The following is a 19191-nucleotide window of genomic DNA, read 5'->3' on the forward strand; positions in this document are numbered from 1 at the left end:
CCTCTCAGGAGATAGCTATATTTAGGCTGGCTTGCCCTTCCTTCAGTCCCTTCTCCATAGTTAATCTCATGCAGAGCATGTTCTGTTACCACTCAGTACTACCCCTGTGCTTTCCCCATCAAATCCAGAGTTCAAGGAGCACCTTGCAGGTCACCAAGATGCCTAAGAGTGGGTGGTGCCCAGGTCAGGGCAAAAGGACAGCCATGAAGCAGCAGCCCACACAGTTGGCTGAGGTGAGTAGATGGCAGGATGTGTGGTTACGGGACACCGTTCTGCTCAGATTCTCTTTGCTCTGTGCAGCTTCCAGAACTCCTTTTGTGGGGATAAAGCTCCACCACTGTAAGGTCATGAAAAGCTTGAAATGCACTCCTCTGACTCATTCGACAGATAGTTATTAAGCACATACCATACGTGGTTGCTCTTCTAGGTGTCTGATGATGGACCATTGTTAAGCAAACACTATTTTCTGTCCTAGAAGAATTTACTTGGAGTAGGAAAAAGTAATAATACCAGAGTGAGTGCATTCTTTTGTTTTTGTTTTTGTTTTTCGAGACAGGGTTTCTCTGTGTAGCCCTGGCTGTCCTGGAACTCACTCTGTAGACCAGGCTGGCCTCGAACTCAGAAATCCGCCTGCCTCTGCCTCCCAAGTGCTGGGATTAAAGGCGTGCGCCACCACCGCCCGGCAAGCTCATTCTTTTAGACCCACAGAAAACGAGAGTTGGGAAGTAATAAGAGAATAGTTCTCTCTTTTGATTAAGTTCTTTTGCAAGATTCCCAAGAGCGTTTCCCCTTGCAGACATTGTGAATTACTGAGACAAAGTTTACCTGTAACATTCGTCAGGACTGCAACAACTCAGTTAAAATGTGCTTATCAGAATTCATGCCCAGAAAAAAAAAAATCCTCCACCAATGAGCTCACCCTAACTGCTGATTAAGGCCTCCAACACTAATGGATTTTGTTCATAAGCAACTCACAGGAAGTTCTGTTTCTTAAATATGCTAATAGTTCATCGTGGTGCTACAATTCTGAATGGAAAAAAAGTCTCAGAAAGGAGACACTTCAGTGTGGCCTTGTTTAAAAATGATAGTTTTCTAAGCAAAGCCAAACAGTTCATTGCTGATAGATTCGATTTTGAGGACTGTTGAGATAATCCCGTAGTTTCTGGCCTGAGTGATATCATTGTCTCGAGTCCTGTGACTGTCAAGGATCCTAAGCACTTTGCATAATTATGTATGGTATGTGGAATTCTATTTATATTATTTTAATATTGTCCTTGCTTGCTGAAGGGGTCTCTTCCACCACCCGGGCCAGCAGATTGATAAGCCAGAGTAGGTAAGAAGGCAGTTTGGTTCATCATGACTCAGTAGCCAGTGTTAGTTCAAACTTCTGAAGTTTGACCCCAAGTAGTTTATTTTAGAACTATTTCAGCACAGCACGATTTGGTGAAAAATTATTCTGATGATAATCAACTCAATTCCATGATCATAAGGGAGTCTACATAAATCTTCGTCACTCTTTGTAAAGTGAATAAAAGTCGGTCCTACAGATGGACTGAGAAAAACAAGCTTATGGTAAAGATGTAGGGGAGTGCCCAGTTCCAGAAGCATCTCTAGCCACATAGATGGAGCAGCCGTCAGCAGGGCTGGTAAACGCACTTGCTCCCAGCCTTCTGTGTGGGAAATGGGTATAGCATTCCTTACTTTAAGAAACAACTCCATGTACTTACCATGTGAACACAAAGGCCTCCATGCTTCCTGCACTTTATGCTGAAGACAAAGGAGTTGTACAATAAATTTATCATTTAAACTAATACCTACAATAATTAATTACTTATACTGCCCTGCTCCTGTCCCAAGAAGGGCACACAGGCAAATGTGCCAAAAAGTATTCTCAGGGTTTGAGAATTAAATGTTCACCTTTGACTCGTGTGTGGTTGGTCCTCAGCTATCATGTAGACTTCAGCACTGTAAGGCCAGCAGGAGGAAGTGGAGCATGTGGAGACATATTTTGGAAGTTAGACGTGTCCCCATCCTTTCTTCTATGCTTGCTGCCTCTGCTATGTGCTCCGTCCCTGTGGCTTGGTCCAAGTTCAGGGGACCGGGTGAGCATGTACTGACCTCTCCATAACTGTGAGCTACAACCAATAATTCCTTTTCTTCAAACATTTGCTTACTTGTTTACAACTATGCAAAATTAAGTAATATAAATGAATTTATAACCCAGTGTCCTATATATAATAACTCGTTATTGTCTGAAGTTACTGTGATAAATGGTGCTAGATCACAAATGAACTCCAGATGCTTTAAAAAAATGTTATCTACATTTTTAGATTATAATTTGATTACAGTGTTTCTCCCTTCCCTCCCCTTAAACCCTTCCATATATCCATTTTAACTCTCCTTTAAACTTAGGGCTTCTTTGTTCATTAACTGTTGTTAGGAGCACTCACACATGCAAGCACACATACACACTTGTACATGTGCATGTGCACACCCACACACCCACGCACATACACACACATGCACACATGCACACACTTGCACACACTTGCATACACATACACACATGCACATGCGCACACACGCACACTCGTGCACACACTTGCACACACATGCACACGTGCGCACACATGCATGCACGCACACTGGTGCGCACACACTTGCACACACTTGCACACACATACACACGCACACGCAAGCGCACGCACACCCTGTCTAGTCCATACACATGTATGCACATTTTCAGGGCTGACTGTTTGGAATTGGATAACCAATCGGTGGGCTCTTCCCTATGAAGGCCCATGTCTCCAGACACCTTTACTAGCTGTGTGGTCTGATATGATAGTTTAGTGTCATTCTGACCCTGAAAGAATCTCAGTAGCTTTTGTTGATGTTTATGAATAGTCATGCGATAAAACAACTTCAACCCATAGAAAGATTTTTTATGAGGAGAGGCCCTTGGGCCTGTGAAGGCTCTATGCCCCAGTGTAGGGGAATGGCAGGGCCAGGAAGCAGGAGAGGGTGGATTGGTGAGCAGGGGGAGGAGGGAGGGAACAGGGTTTTTTGTTTTTTGTTTTCTTTCAGAGGGGAAACCCAGAAAAGAGATATAATTTGAAATGTAAATAAAGAAAATATCTAAAAAAAAAAAAAAAAAAAGAGTGAGAGTGGGATAGCAGGCTGGGAAGGAGTGGGGTACCAGGGTGGGAAGGAGTTGGGTACCAGGCTGGGAAGGAGTGGGGTACCAGGGTGGGAAGGAGTGGGATAGTGAGCTGGGAAGGAGTGGGGTACCAGGCTGGGAAAGAGTGGGGTATCAGGCTGGGAAGGAGTGGGGTACCAGGCTGGGAAGGAGTGGGATAGCGAGCTGGGAAGGAGTGGGGTACCAGGCTGGGAAGGAGTGGGGTACCAGGCTGGGAAGGAGTGGGGTACCTGGCTGGGCGGGATGTGAGTTGCTCACTGGTAGAACATGCACTCAGCAGGTATGAGGAGCTGTATACTAAGCATGTGTGTTTTGAACACAGTTACTGTGTGTTTGTTTCCGTTGTTTGTTCATTGCATTGCTGGGTGTATACATTTATTGTCTAAATTTTGACTTAGTAAAATTAATTTTTTCCCCTTCAAAAAAAAAAAAGAAAGATTTTTTTATTTTTAAATGAATACATATTTTAGAAAAGTTGGGAATTACTTCTGTTAGATGAACAATTATATATAACTAAATATGCACAAGAGACAGATATTTCTAGAAAGGAAAAGATATCCTACATTAACATGATATTCAGAAGTTTTGTGGGTGGATTAGTGTCCATATCACTATGTTGGGGTTCCTGCCTGTCTACAGGAGTGGCTACTTCAGGTTCTATATCTCCAATGCTGTGTGACTCACAGCTAAGGTTACCCCTATTGATTCCTGAACACCTCCCTTACCCCAGGTCTCTGTCTCTTCCTGGAGATACCCCAAACCATTCCACTCCAGTCAGTTGCAGGTTTCCATTCATTCTCATGGCCACTTGGCCATATCTCCTGTCCCTCTCCACACCTGATGCCAATCGCCCCCATTCCCCTCACCCTCCCCTCCAGTTCCAGTTCCTTCCCTCCATCTGCCTCTTATGACTATTTTATACCCCCTTCTAAGTGAGATTCAAGCATCCTCACTTGTGCCTTCCTTCTTGTTTAGCTTCTTTGGTTCTGTGTAGTGTAGCATGGGTACCCTGTATCTACGTCTAATATCCACTATAAGTGAGTACATACTGTGCATATCCTTTTGGGGACTGGGTTACCTCATTCAGGATGATATTCTCAAGATCCATTCTTTAGTTGAGGGACATCTAGGTTGTTTCCAGTTTCTGACTATTACAAGTAAAGTAGTTGTGAACATAGGTGAGCAAGTATCTTTGTGGGATACTGGAGCATCTTTTGGGTATATGCCCAGGAGTGGTAGAGCTAGGTCTTGAGGTAAAACTATTCCAAGTTTTCTGAGAAACTGCCAAATTGACTTCCAGAGTGGTTGTACAAGTTTGTACTTCCACCAGCAATGGCTGAGTAGTTGACTCAGAAGAGATGACTCTAGAAAAGATGACTGCTCTTCCAGAGGTCATGAGCTCAATTCCCAGCAACCACATAGTAGCTCAGAACCATTTGTAATGGGATCTGATGCCCTCTTCTGGTGTGTCTGAAGACAGCGACAGTGTGCTCATATACATAAAATAAAATTAAGCAAACAAATAAACAAACTAAAAAAACCAAACTACTGCCAACCATCAGCAATGGAGCGGTGTTCCCCTTGCTCCACATCCTTGCCAGCATGTGCTATCACTTAAGTTTTTGATCTTAGCCATTCTGACTGGTGTAAGACGGAATCTCTCAAGTCTAAGTGGATCAGTGACCTCAACATAAAACAGGATACACTAAATTTCATAGAAGAGAAAGTAAGAAATACCCTAGAATACATTGGTACAGGAGACAGTTTCCTGAACAGAACATCAGTGACTCAGGCTCTAAGATCATCAATTGATAAATGGGACCTTAAGAAACTGCAAAGCTTCTGTAAGGCAAAGGACACTCTCAATAGGTCAAAACAGCAGCCTACATCTGACAGAGGACTGATATCCAAAACTTATAAAGAACTCAAGAAGTTAAACACCAACAACCTAAATAACCCCCAACACAAGGCACAGAACTAAACAGAGAATTCTCAAAAGAGGAATCTCAAATGACCGAGAAGCACTTAAAGAAATGTTCAAAGTCTTTAGTTATCAGGGAAATGCAAATCAAAACATGACATTAGAAAGGCACGCTTATATGCAAATTTTCTGCGTTGGTATCTAAATTGAAGTCCATTTTAGTAGAAAGGTTTACTTGGTAAGGAAAGCAAGGAAAGAAGGGTGGGGCAAATATTTCTCAGAGTATATTTTTTATTTGCAGAAGGTTAAGAGTGGAATTGATTTTCTAAATGTTTATTACAATGTTCTTGCTGTAATGGTCACATGACATTTTAAATATTTATGAAGTTTTAATTCCTTAGGTTTCTGTGTGTGTAAATTTGCCTGTTCAGAGTACCTTGCCACAGTAGACCACTTCATCATACCTGTGTTTTAGAGTAAAGAGGTCTTATTGAGTAAGAATAACAATTGCACTGGGTAATCTTTACTGATGCCAATGTGCTAAACTTACTGAATTAATAATAACTTGCAACAGTTGCTGACTAGGCCATCATTATACCTTTATCATACATCTGATCCTGTAAAGATAGGATTCAGGTCACCAATCCCAAAATGGTTTTGTTTTTGTGTGTATATGTGTACTGGTTTTAACTTGTGTGTACATGCGCACTGGTGGGTGTGAAGGTATGTGCACATGTGTGTCAAGGCCTGAGGTTGATGTTATATGTCTTACTGAATTGTTTTCCACCTTATTTATTTAGCCGAGCTCTCCTATTGAACCTGTGCTTGCCATGTTGGCTGGTCTAGCTAGCTAGCATACCCAAGGCATTTTGTGTCTCTGCCTCTCTGCCTCCCTAGAGCTCAGGTGGCAGAAGGTTGTCACACCCACCCAACTTTTAAGTGGATTCCAGGCATTCACACTCCTGTCCTGTCCTTTGCCCAGCAAGCATTTCACTGATACATCTCCCCAAGTTCAAAGTTTTATTTTGAAATACATAAGGAGCTATTTGAAACCAAAGTTTGAAGTACTAAATTATAGAGGCTGTCATAACCTCAAGAGAAGGCTGTACTGGAGGTCACAGGGAAATTCTGTCCTATGGCTTCAAGGGAAAAGGAATATAATATGGTTCATTATATGCATATTTGTGAAGAAAGGAAAAATCAGAGATTAATAATCAAGGGGTAGATAAAATTATAAAAGTATAATAAAATGCCTTTTTAAACAAAAATCAATTAAATTAAAAAAGAGAAGAGGGAGAAAGAAACTCAGGTAAACTAGAAGCTGATCTTTTGTCCTTTTGACAAAATGAGCAAACTGGCAAACTTCTAGCAAAACTGACAAAGAAAGAATAACCAACATACTACCTATTACTGAATTTAGGAATTCAACAGAGGATGTAACTACAGATCCTACATTATTAAGAAGGATTATTAAGAGACTAACATGATCAGGTTCTCACATATAGATTGACCACACAATTTAAAAAAAAAGTTGAAATGGGGCTTGGGTGATGGCTGGCTGTGGTGGATTGAGTATGCTTGGCTCAGGGAGTGGCACTATTTGGATGTGTGGCCTTGATGGAGGAAATGTGTCACCGTGGCTGTGGGCTTTAAGACCCTCATCCTAACTGCCTGGAAGCCAGTCTTCTCCTAGTGGCCTTCAGATGAAGATGTAGAACTCTCAGCTCCTGCACCCTGCCTGCCTGGATGCTGCGATGCTCCTGCCTTGATGATAATGGACTGAACCTCTGAATGTGTAAGCCAGCCCCAATTAAATGTCCTCATAAGAGTTGCCTTGGTCATGGTGTCTGTTCACAGCAGTAAAAGCCTAACTCAGACAATGGCCAAGTGGGCAAAGCACTTGCAGCACAAACCTGAGGACTCTAGAATTCAGAGCCCCAGAACCCATGTAAAGCCACAAACAGTGATGCATGCATGCCTCTAATCCCTGTGCTACTATGAGGAGATGTGCAATGGAGACAGGCCAGCCTGGAGTTTTCAGGCCCAAGAAAGGTAGCCTGGCTTACAAAGAGGTGAATGTTGGGGGGCCCGGTCTAAAATAAAGTTAAGTGGGGATGAGAACCCAACATTGTCTTCTAGTGGCACATGGTATGCCTGAATTCACACACACATGACTATAGACACATTATACTTACATATAACACACACACAAGTTCAAATGATCATAACTCACCCAGTATGAAACAGATATATTAAATAGTCCTTTAACTAGTCAAAAAAAAAAAAAAAACTTAGAGAAGTCTGACCCATAGTAGACCCAGATAATTATTTAATTAGGAATTCCAAGAAATTGTTAAATAAAAGTATTCACCAACTCCCTTAAAAGAAGACAATAGGTCCTTCTTGTTATATGAAGCTAGAGCCCTTCAATATTTAATCCTGAAAACTACAGTGTCTAACATGGAACTGAGATAGCATCATCTCTCATAAACACAGGCACATGATTGTAAACAAAACATAAATAGAACCCAGCAGTATACACAAAAATTACAAACTACACACAAATGATGTTTATTCTAGAAACACAATGCTAGTTTGATATTTAAAACACAATGCATCTCCTCATAGGAAAAGGCTAAAGAAGGGAAATCTTATGACCATTTCTACTGTTGGAAAACAAGATTAACGCTCCATCCCTCCTTGTGATAGAACTTCTCAGAAAGCTGGTGGTCATGGAGAAGCTTTTCACCTTAGCAAAGAACATCCACCCCTTTACACTCAGCACTTGGAAGTCAGGGGCTGGGCCGAGGCAGGAGGAGACAACTCTCTTTGCTTCTTTGACAAAGAACGAGCTTCATGTGTTATATGTCTGAGTGTCTTGCCCACATGCGTGTCTGGGGCCTGTGGATAACAGAAGAGGGTATTGGATTTTCTGGAACTAATGTTATGGACAATTGCTGGGAATTAACCCTGGTCCTCTGCAAGAACAAACACTGCTCTTAATTGCTGATCGATCTCTCCAGCCACTCTTCCTGGTTCTTGACTGCAGATACAACAGGAATGTCGGGCTCAAAATCCTCCAGACATGCCTTCCCCTGTGAGGTTGGACTACCCACAAACTATGAGCCAGAAAAACTGTCCTTCTTTAAATTGGTTTTCCCATTTATTTTACTGCAGCATCAAGCAAGTATATTATTATAGCCACCTTTCAAAATGGTTCTAGTCACAGGGCAGTGGTGTACACCTTTAATTCCAGCACTTGGGAGGCAGAGGCAGGTAGATTTCTGAGTTCAAGGCCAGCCTGGTCTACAGAGTAAGTTCCAGGACAACCAGGGCTACACAGAGAAACCCTGTCTCAAAACAAAACAACAACAACAAAAAAAACAGACAAACAAAAAAGATGGTCCTAGTCATTGAGATAAAGGATTTAAAAAAAAGAAGGAAAGAAAATGAAAGGCATAAGTCATTGTCAGATGATATAGTGGGGCCTACAAGGAAATTTCCACACATATGCAAAGAAGCTGAGTTCATCAAAGTGCAGACTCAAGAGAAGTATAATAACCAGTTATATAATTATATATTGAAAATGAATATGGGGTATATAAGAGAAAATATAACACCATTTATAATTGCTAAAAATTAAACACCTAGTCCTGGCTCAGTGGTAAAAGGCACTTGGCCAGCAAGCCTGGTGACACACACGAGTCAATCCTTAGAACCTACACAGAGGTAGAGATAGGGAAGAAAACTTGTCCTCTGACCTTCCCACACGTGCCATTGGCATGTGCACTCCCCCCACATCACATACACAGTAATAATAAGGAATACCTAAAAGTTTATGCAAAAATGATAATTTAGATATATACCCAGTGAAGCATATAGAACTTGTGTGATGAAATTAAAAGAGCCAATGAAAAATATCTAAGAAGAATTTATGCACCAATATTTTGTGCTCATATATTAGAAAGGACCACAGTTCCTAACTTAACACAGTTTTAATGAAAAACATTCTTTAAAAAATGTGTATACATGTGCACCTGTTTGTCTGTATGTGTGCCACATACATGAAGGTGACATTGGAGGTTAGAGAGGGTTCTGGGGCAACTGGAACTGGATTTACAGGCAGTTGTGAACAGCTTTATGTGAGTGCTAGAAAATGAACCCAGGTCCTCTGCAAGAGCAATACATACTCTGAATGACTCAGCCATTTCTCCTGTTTCTGAAGGATATTTTTATTAAAATCTCAACAATACATTTGTTGACATTGTCTTCTACTGCCCATCTCATCTATCTACTAATGACTTCCCTTAAATTGACTATCAAAGTTCAGAGGTCCATTTGCCAGTCACCGCCACAAAAGTTTATTGTTCTTAATCTAAAACATATAAAAGGGTCATAACTTGCTTGATTTTTTTTCCACTTTAATGTCTTGTAAAGATCTTCATGAGCACATAAAATGATCACCACTCATGTGCTTTCTCTTGCTCATCAGCTCCTGTATTTGTTCGATTGCAGGGTACAGCCAAATAAAGCACACATTAATTACTGTAGGGTATATGCAGGGCATTTCTTACTCCTTTAAAGTCTTCTCAACAAATAATGCTTGAGCAATTTTATACTAGAAAAAGGAACTCCAGTGTACGTCATTTACTTTACACAAAGAAGACAGCTTGGAATGTATTGCAGTTGACACCTAGTGAGGTATGCCTATAGTCCAAGCTATTCAAGAATCAGAGACAGAAAGAGTTCTTTAACCAAGAGTTAGAAACAGGCTAGGCTACACAGTGCATTCCCAGTCAGACTGGACCACATAGAAAACACCAAAACAAACACAAAGAACTAAATAAAAATTGACCATTTTCAATATTAACACCATTTGCTTTGATAAGAACTGATATGATGAGTGGAAAAGCCAGAAATGGGTTAAAATTTTTCACAGTTCTGACAATGAACTAATACATCCATAAAATTCTTTTTTATAAAACAAAATACTCTCAAAACTGAAAATTACAAAAGCAAAGAAAAATGAAATCCAGATGGCAGATAAGCATGTGGAAAGCTGGTTCCGATTACAACTTCCACTTTGACCACCTAGTGAATGGAAGTCAGGACAATACAGAACGAAGACAAAAACTGGCCAGTGTTTTGAGAAGCCTGGTTTCTCAGGCTTTGCTGTAGGAATGTGGTGTGGAAGATGACTCAGCAGTTTCTAACAAACGGATTATTCAGATACTTGTATTTCCCAACAGTCACTCACCTTTGGTTTATACTAAAAGATAAAAAGTTACCTTCACTCAAAACCTGTATACAATTGCTCATAGCAACTTTTCTGTAGTTAATCAAAAGCTGAACATCTCCAAAATGTTCCTGAAGCAGTGAATTTGTAAATAAGCTGCTGTAGCATGGTACACCCACACAGTGAAAGATGATTGGAGCTGTTATGGTCAAAGCCTGGTGCCTGGCAGCCTAACAAACCAGGCTCAGTCAATATTCCCCAACAGGCCATCAAACAAACAAACAATATTGAATGGCAGAGAGCATTGGGAAAGGAACAAATAAAGAGAGCTAGCCACCACCTCCATCCACCCTGCCTCAGCTCATTTTTGTCTGACATAAAGTTTAGGCTTAAACAGAAGGTAAAAGTTAAGCATGACTAAGCAGTTCTGGCTAAGCCTAGTCACTGGCCCATCTCAGCTCCAGTCTCCCCTGCTTTGACAACTTGTCAGAACTGTGTGATATCCTTTTCCTGGGAGATAAGTTCCTTTTCTGGCTAACACTAGACTTCAGCTTGTTCCTTCACCCAGCATGAGATTCATATGGAAATTCCAATTTGGGGGCAATGAATGCCTCAGCAAACTGATGGCTCCTGATGGCCAGAATGGTTACAGCACTTCTCAAAGAAGACAATGAAACCACTATTGATTCAGTTCACATCTGGATAGATTTCAAAGACATTGAGACAAGTGAGAAAGCTTATCTCAAATGTGTCATTGTATGATTCCATTTATATAATATGATGACAAAATAGTACAGCAAGGACACAGATTCCTTATTGCCAGGAGATAATACAGGAGGCTGTGAGTGTAGTTCAGTAATACAGTGCCAGCTAGAGCTTGTGACAGAGCAGTTACGCTGGGGTGTACGGAGGTCACACACATATACATACACCAGTCCTAAAACTAGAGGGAACCTTGCTGTATTGGTGTGGATTTCTTTTGTCCCTTCTCTTCATAACAAGGTCTTGCTATGTAACTAAGGTAGACATGGAACTTACTAGGTAGTCCCAGGCTGGCTTCTAACTTGCCATCTGTCTTTGTCTCTAGAGTGTTGTTTTTGCAGGTGTGAGCTGCCTTATTTTGGTATTGCATAGTTATCTTAATATGTGGTCATTGGGGGAACTGGGTGAGGGATACAGAGAAAGAGGAGGCATCTGTTGAATACTTGTAACTTTCCATGAAACTATGCTTTAAAATTAAAGGGAAACAGAGGCAGGCAGATCTCTGGAGTTCAAGGCCAGCCTGGTCTACACAATGAGTTCTAGGACAGCCAGGGCTACACAGAGAAACTCTGTCTCTATCCACCCCCCACAAAGCCCCATTGACCTTCTTGGAAATTGTTCCTACATTATATTTAAATTGGTTGATGTAAAATAGAACATTCATATGTTATATGTGAACCAAACTGATTAGTATCTTAATACAAAGAATTTACCTTAGAAATATTTCTGAGTAACAATTACAACCAGAAATTTTTCCTTGTGTTTAAAAATAAAGAAACAATGAAAATAGTTTGAAATGCTTTGAGCAATGTTTACTTCCCAATGTGCAGGTCCTCCTGGAGAAGCTAGGGGAAAGGGAACTTACATATGTCCAAGCACCGACAGATTCAGGACCTTCCTGATTTCCTAGGACAATCACTAATGTGGCTAGCACTAATGTTATGTTTCTGGAGTTAATTGCCATGGTTGAATAGACCTTTAAAAAAACTACGAAGGGCTTTTAAAGTAAGTAAGTTCAGTCTACTGTTTTCCCCACTCCCGCTTTAGACATCTGTAATTTATGTATAGTATTGACTTCCTGATAAAAGTGTAGAGGAGTGCCAGCCTGGGGACAGACTCCAGCGTTGTGCCTAGCGCCTGTCCTTACTTAGGACTTAATTTACAATACAGTGGAGGATAAGAGGAAGTTTTTGCCATGTCAGCTTCTTGTGGTACCGCAGTTATTTCAGGTTAAAGAAATTATTAGATACTTCTAATTTTAAGGGGGCAATTTCCTTTGTTTGCCTGGAGTCACCCCCAGTCCCCTGAAAATTCCAGTGAAGCAAAAGACATGGCTCATTATTTGGGGCAACACATTTATTTCCAGATCTTAAGCTGTGACTTTTTCATAAGGGAATCTTTCAGATGTTCTGTGCTTTAGGGAAACCACACAGAGGGTCACTTTGGCTCACTGCAATTTTCGTTCCAAGTGATTATCAGGATGTAGGGCCGCTTTGTTTAGGAAATACGCAAGAGTTAATGTGAAGTCGGGTCTAAGGGAAGGTAACTAAGGCTGAGATGGAGTTTGACCTGGCCCTAAAGCTTTCTCTTTGCCTGGGTGCTCAGACCTCTGATCGCACTTCTCTAGCTCGTGGTGACCCCACCCGCTGCCTCATGCGCAGACTCAGAAAAGCGCCTCCTCACCCTTTGCGCAGGCTAAATGTGAAGGGCACCACTTGTAGCCAATTAACACCGCGCTCAGGGCCGTCGGGGGGAATGATTGGACTAATGGAGGGCGTCGGCTGAGGGCGGGAGCACCACACTGGCCAATCCTCGGAGGCCATGCGGGGCGCCCAGTTTGAGGCACCACCCCCTCCCGGTCTTGGGCACACGGCCCGGTGGGGCTGGGAATGTCCCGGGCGGAGGTTCTCAGAACTGATTATAGCACTACCCTGCACGGCTGTGTTGCAGGGCCTGGAAGGCTCACCGTTCCGAGATGGCCGGGCAGTCAGACAAGGATGTGAAATACTACACCCTGGAAGAGATTCAGAAGCACAAAGACAGCAAGAGTACCTGGGTGATCCTGCATCATAAGGTGTACGATCTGACCAAGTTTCTCGAAGAGGTGAGATGGGCGCGTACGCTCCACTGGAGCGCGGGGAAGGGTGGCCCCGGCTGTGGATACCCCCGGCGTGACCTGGGACCGATGTCCGAAAATGTGTTATCTGAGTGCTCAAGTGTTTGAGAACATTTTGGAGGGCCTTCCGCGTCTGCACACTTGTGTACGCTTCTGAGCATGCTCACCTGCTTGTGCACACCTGTGTCTATGCTCCTGAGTGCCTTGGGTTTGCACATCTGGGCATACCTGTGGGAGGTCGGTAAGCATCCTTGAGTATGAGCTGTTTTTGTAGGCTCCGATGGAGGGAGTATTACTTGCGGGCCACCTTGCAAGGTGCTCAGGAGTGTCCTAAATAAATGTTATCCACTCGCTGGGAGAGTGCACAACTTCGTAAGGATTTTGAAAGATTTTTTTTCTTTTGTTTTCATATAAGGCTCTTTCCATGTAGAACTCCTCTATTTTATTTTATTTTATTTTATTTTATTTTGTTTTTTCGAAACAGGGTTTCTCTGTATAGCCCTGGCTGTCCTGGAACTCACTCTGTAGACCAGGCTGGCCTCGAACTCAGAAATCTGCCTGCCTCTGCCCCTCAAGTGCTGGGATTAAAGGCGTGCGCCATCACCGCCTGGCCGAACTCCTCTATTTTCAAATGGACTTGTAATATCAGCCGTTTGGAGACTTCTGGTCTTAAAAGCTGATTCTCCCAGAGGGTTCCCTAGGGTCGGAGGTCGGGGGTGGGAGGGCGTGTGGCACTCCCAGGGCTACTCTGATGTCCAGACCCATAAGTTCACTAGTGTACACTCAGCAGAGCCTGAAGGATGTCGTCCTTAATGGAGTAGTGATATGTCTCAGCCCCAGCACCAGGTGAGTGACCCAAAGACTACTACCTCCTAGTGTGTGCCTTGAGCTAGTACCAAAGAAGGGAGGTAGGCAACATGGTACAGTCAGAAAACTGGAACTTCATCATTAGGCTACTTTGGAAGTTGTAAAATGGCTTAATTTAGAGGAAAACATTTCCTCTGGCAATGCTGGTCTCAAGATTGCAGGTTTTTGCTGCCCAGCCCAAGTGGCGTTCTCTTTATTCCTTCCAGGTGCACTGTTATTTTGAGTCACAAGGACCTGTACATCCCACTTCTTTCCAGTAAATAAGAGTGCTTATCATGAGGGTGATTTGCACGTTTGTTTGTTTGTTGATGGGCTGGGCAAAAGTAGAGGGTTGGTGTTAGATTATAATTTACATCAAGGGACATTTGCTTTGCAGAGAATATTAAATACAGAAAAAACTTGAAAGTTTAGAGTTGAAGTTTCATGTTAAAATACTTGACAGTTAAGGGTAAAATAGGGCTCCAATTTAGTAAGGAGGGGTTTGCAGTGTGGACTCGGATGTGCCTCCTTTTTGCTGAGCTCAGAGCAGGCTTGCATCATAGCTTCTCAAACTAACAGTCCCGTATTGTTAAGCCAAGGGCCAGGTGAATGACTCTTCACATGGAACTGTCCCTCCCCCCACCCCACCCCACCCCCCATGATATATGTAATTCTGGGATTTTATGATAAAATTTGTCCCTTGACTTTATGTATATAATAAAGTGCAGCACTTGTAAAAAGAAAAGGATAAAACGTTGGGATATTTTATACCATGCAGCTGTTTTGTGTCATTGTCCTTTTCAAGCAGGTCCTAGACGTTTTAGGTTGCCTGCCTGTCCTGTACGCGGTGGATATCCTAACAGTGACAACCAGCACTGTCTTCAGATGCTGTCCCATGCCACAACACTGTAGCTGCCTTCAGACACACCAGAAGAGGGCATCAGACTGCCTTACAGATGGTTGTGAGCCACCATGTGGTGCTGGGAATTGAACTCAGGACCTCTGGAAGAGCAGTCAGTGCTCTTAACCACCATCTCTCCAGCCCCTATGTATGACTTTTAAAAGTAGATCTTTGAAGTAGGTAACAGGGATGAGATTATTAAACTATACTCAAAGCCATTGATTCTCCTGATTTATTCTCATAAGGCAGGGAAGTGGTGAGAGGACCCCACAGATTTATTAAGCTCAGCTGCTCAGTTGGGAAAAAAATCTGGAAAGCAAATTCCTTTGTTCTGCCTAAGTTTTTGGTACCCTGTCTCTGAGAATGGCTTGGGAAGAACACTTCTTGAGCAAAATGGAGAAGCTCCCTGAGAAGAAGCCATCTAGGACGTAGATAGGGAGGTTAGGGAGGTCAGAGTCTTCGAGAAGCACAGAGAATGGTTGGTTCCTGTTGATTTAAGGGTTAGAGGGACCAAGGACCTACCTGCTTTTCTGACCCCTGCTCTCACTGTGTGTGAATGCTCCACCATATTAAAATGGAGCATTTCCTGTGGCCATCAGGCTTCTCTGTCAGTATATCCAGATTCTCCCTGGTTTGATATTTCGTAGCTTGCTCTCTACTACTTATGACTGCTTGTTTCATGCAGCGTCATGGCCAGTGCCTTTCCTTCCCTAGTGTGGCATTGCCTTCAGATCTCTGTGCACTGGCAGGTACTGTACATGACTGTTGGTGCCTTTTGGGATTACCACTCCACACATACCTCCAACATGCTGCCACAGTTCTTCTTTCTAGATTCCTTCAGTTTCAATTATTTTGTTCGGTTTACATGGTTTGTCTTATGCTTTGGCTTAAAACAGAAGTATTTCACAAGCCTCGGGGTGTCCCACTTTCCCTGTCTCTCTACCCTTTTCCATCTCAAAATTTCATGAGGCACATGAGCTGAAGAATATGTCTATTCTTGCTAATTTGCAAATGAAAAAATGGGAGGAGCAACCTTCTTACCTTTCTGGAACTTTCTGTCCCCACAAGCTGTGTCTGCACAGGCTCTGGATCCCCCATCCACTTGGCTCTGCTTTCCCCGAGGCTGCTTTGTCCTCCTCTAAGAATCCCTCCTTTCTGTTGAGGGAGCACTTACTGTGGTTGGCCAGCTCCTGCTCTGCTGCCTGCCTTCTCTGTACCTTAGATTCTTCACATGTAAAAGAGAAACTAGCAGTGTCTGCTTGCAGCTGACAGAGAATTAAAGCATTGACTAGTGTAGTGCATGTGCATGCCTGTAATCTCAGCTCTTCTAACACTTGGGAGCCAGGCAGGAGAGTTCCCAAGAACTAGAGAGACCAGCCTGGGTGACAGTGAGAATCTGTCTCCAGAAACCAAAACTAGAAAAAAAACAGTGTTTGTTGACCATAAAGCACAATGAGTTTTCCTGCTCATTTGGAAACTGCAGTCAGGGCCAGACTTGAGCTGTGATTTCCCCTTCGCAGTGTCCTGTGCAGTTGAGTGCTTGAGGTGTGTTTTAGGTGAAGCATAAATCTGGAAGGTAATCTTGAAATAGGAAAGGAGGAGAAAATTATCTTCTAGTCAAGAACACAGTTTGAGGGTTACTTGTGTAATGTGAACTCTGTCTTCCTGAAGTAATGTTCTGAGGTTCAGAGGTAGAAATCCAGCAGGAGGTAAGCTACACAGCAGGGCTCTGATTTCCACCTGGTGCCTGCCCACAGGATTACAAGCCTCATTACTTATGTATTTTGAACCTTTTTTTCCTTGTCCTGCCCCCTAGGTTTTGAGTTTATAATTATGAAATTGAGTCTTGTTATATAAGATCATGGCATTAGACAGGTTAATGATTATAGAAATCTGAGAGACCATTATTTGGAAGGAAAACAGGTGTTAAGGGGCAAGGAGCAAGTTTGCATTTCCCGGTTCTGTGGTTGAGCCAGGTTTAAGCAGAGCTGTAGAAGGGAGGTAGATTGCATCATGTAATACTCCTGTTGCCTTTCTGTTCTGGAAAGTGGGTGTTTGTAACATGTCCTAGATTATGTCAAAGGCAAGTTGACTGTCCTCTCCACAGAATGTTATTTCTAGTGATGCTGAGATTCTGCAATTTGAAAGCGAGTCTTGAATATTCATTGAAAGCTTCCTCCTTGCAGAGGCTGTTGGCTTCTGTTCTGTCTCACTTGGACTTTTGGGTCTTAATGAAGTTTTGCTCTTTGTGGCTGCTTACCTTCCATAGACGAAGAACTCAGAGTCTGAGGACCACTGTCTCCTGAGACATTTAGGATGCTTGCCTCTGCTTCTGAGAAATGGAAGGGCATAGGTCTTTACTATTTGGTGCAGCCACATGTACCTTTCTTCAATGGATGTAAAGTAGAAATCTTACTACTTAATGATGTGTTTTGGGTGGTGACTTAGGTCTCCTGAATAAATAGGTAGGAAAGCCATATCTTGTCAGACTGTACTATGTATCTTTTAAGCATTTCTAAGGTTGGGGAAGGTGTTCCTTTTCTGAAAGGAGAATCCAGTTTTGTTTTAACATAGTAACAACCAAAACAAAAGCAACAGTAAAATCAAAGCAAAATTAAGGCACCAGATCACACTTGAGGCACCTAACTCTCACTTTTCTGTTTGTCTGTAAGGTAATGAAAATTTTGTAAGTAAGTAAAACAGGTTATACAGGTCAGCCAGGGTAAATAGGAAACAGGTAAGACGCTAATCACTACTTAATGTGGATGTCTATCATTCTAGAAGACTCGAAAGCTTTGGGAGACAACCCACAGCTCCTCTCTTGTGTAACGGAATCTGAGTAACTGTGGGCCTCCTCAGCTCATGGGAGGATGACTGGTTCTGCTCTTAGAACATTGGGAAAAATGATATGTGTGAAAAACATGGAAAGAGAAGGTGTTTGGGCAATTAAGAGTTTGTTTTTTTGTTTGTTTGGTTGGTTTTGTACTGGAGATTGAATTCTGGGCCTTGAGCATGCCAGATAAGCCAGTGTGCTATAGGCCACTCCTTGAGATTTTTTTTTTCTTTTTTTTAATATAAGCAAGGCCTTGCACAGGCTGGCCTTCAACGTGTGATCAGTCCTCTTACCTCAGCTTCCTGAGTGCTGGGATAACTGCTGTATGCCACCTTACCCACTTCCAGTGATTACTGTCTTCTTTGGGTGAGGCAGAGGATTATGGAACATAATCAGAGCTGTGGATTTGATCCCCAGCACTTGAAAAAAAACATTTCCCTTACAACTTGTCATTAACATTAATTTTTGCTGTGCGTTAGGCTTAATATTGGTTTAATTGATAGTAATTATAATGTTCACCAGCAAAAGAGACTACTCAGAATTCAGATACTCACCTGAAGTATGATTTTTGTAGGAAGATGTGTCCCATACAATGGGACATCATCTCACTTCTAGAATGTTTAAATATAAACTGTACTGCTTGTTGCGTGGGGGAGAAGACTCCACCATTACTGTGAGGACCTGAGTGACACACAAGAGTGAGAAGAAGAAAATTACAGTTGCCCAGAACTGAACATCACACGGAGCAGCCTGGCAAATGTCCTCCAGTGCCAAGAGTGGGAACGCGCTGCGCTTGCTCGTGCCTGTGCTTTATATTCATGGAAAGCTTTATATTTATATTCTCCGGGCTCTCTGTCACCTGTCACGTTCCCCACTGAACTCTGTTGAGGATCCACCTTAGAGTTCATTCTCCTCCTGGCTGTGTCTCATTACGCAGGCAGGCGGGTTTTATCATGCAGGCCTCTTCCCTCTCATTCCGACGCAGGCGGGTTTTATCATGCAGGCCTCTTCCCTCTCATTCCGACTCAGGTGGGTTTTATCATGCAGGCCGCTTCCCTCTCATTCCGACTCAGGTGGGTTTTATCATGCAGGCCTCTTCCCTCTCATTCCGACGCAGGCGGGTTTTATCATACAGGCCTCTTCCCTCTCATTCCGACGCAGGCGGGTTTTATCATACAGGCCGCTTCCCTCTTGCCTGGTTTGTGCTTAGTCTACCTTGATTACTTACGATAGAACCTTGGGTGAAACACTTTGTTCCTTTACATTTAATTTCTAATAAGTATCACTGATGTACTTGGGGGTCATGAACTTTGTTGGCACATTACAAGGGCTCACATGCAAGAGGGTTATGTTTTTTCTTTTCTTTTCTGTTTTTTTTTT

The 19191-nt window shown here is 42.6% G+C and overlaps 1 protein-coding gene across 3 annotated transcripts in view; it reads left to right on the forward strand.

The window, feature by feature from the left end:
* Nucleotides 1–12948: 12948 nt before the first annotated feature.
* The window catches only part of LOC116087438 (cytochrome b5), a 32681-nt gene continuing 26438 nt past the window's right edge, over nucleotides 12949–19191 (forward strand). The window contains exon 1 of one of the 3 annotated variants that reach the window (XM_031366194.1): nucleotides 12949–13219. In XM_031366194.1, coding sequence (XP_031222054.1) covers nucleotides 13091–13219 — 129 coding nt within the window. In that variant the 5' untranslated portion in view covers nucleotides 12949–13090. The remainder of the gene's footprint in view (nucleotides 13220–19191) is intronic. The other 2 variants (XM_031366195.1, XM_031366192.1) reach the window with 2 other exon arrangements.

Source organism: Mastomys coucha, unplaced genomic scaffold (genome assembly GCF_008632895.1).
Source record: "Mastomys coucha isolate ucsf_1 unplaced genomic scaffold, UCSF_Mcou_1 pScaffold13, whole genome shotgun sequence".
Taxonomy (NCBI): domain Eukaryota; kingdom Metazoa; phylum Chordata; class Mammalia; order Rodentia; family Muridae; genus Mastomys; species Mastomys coucha.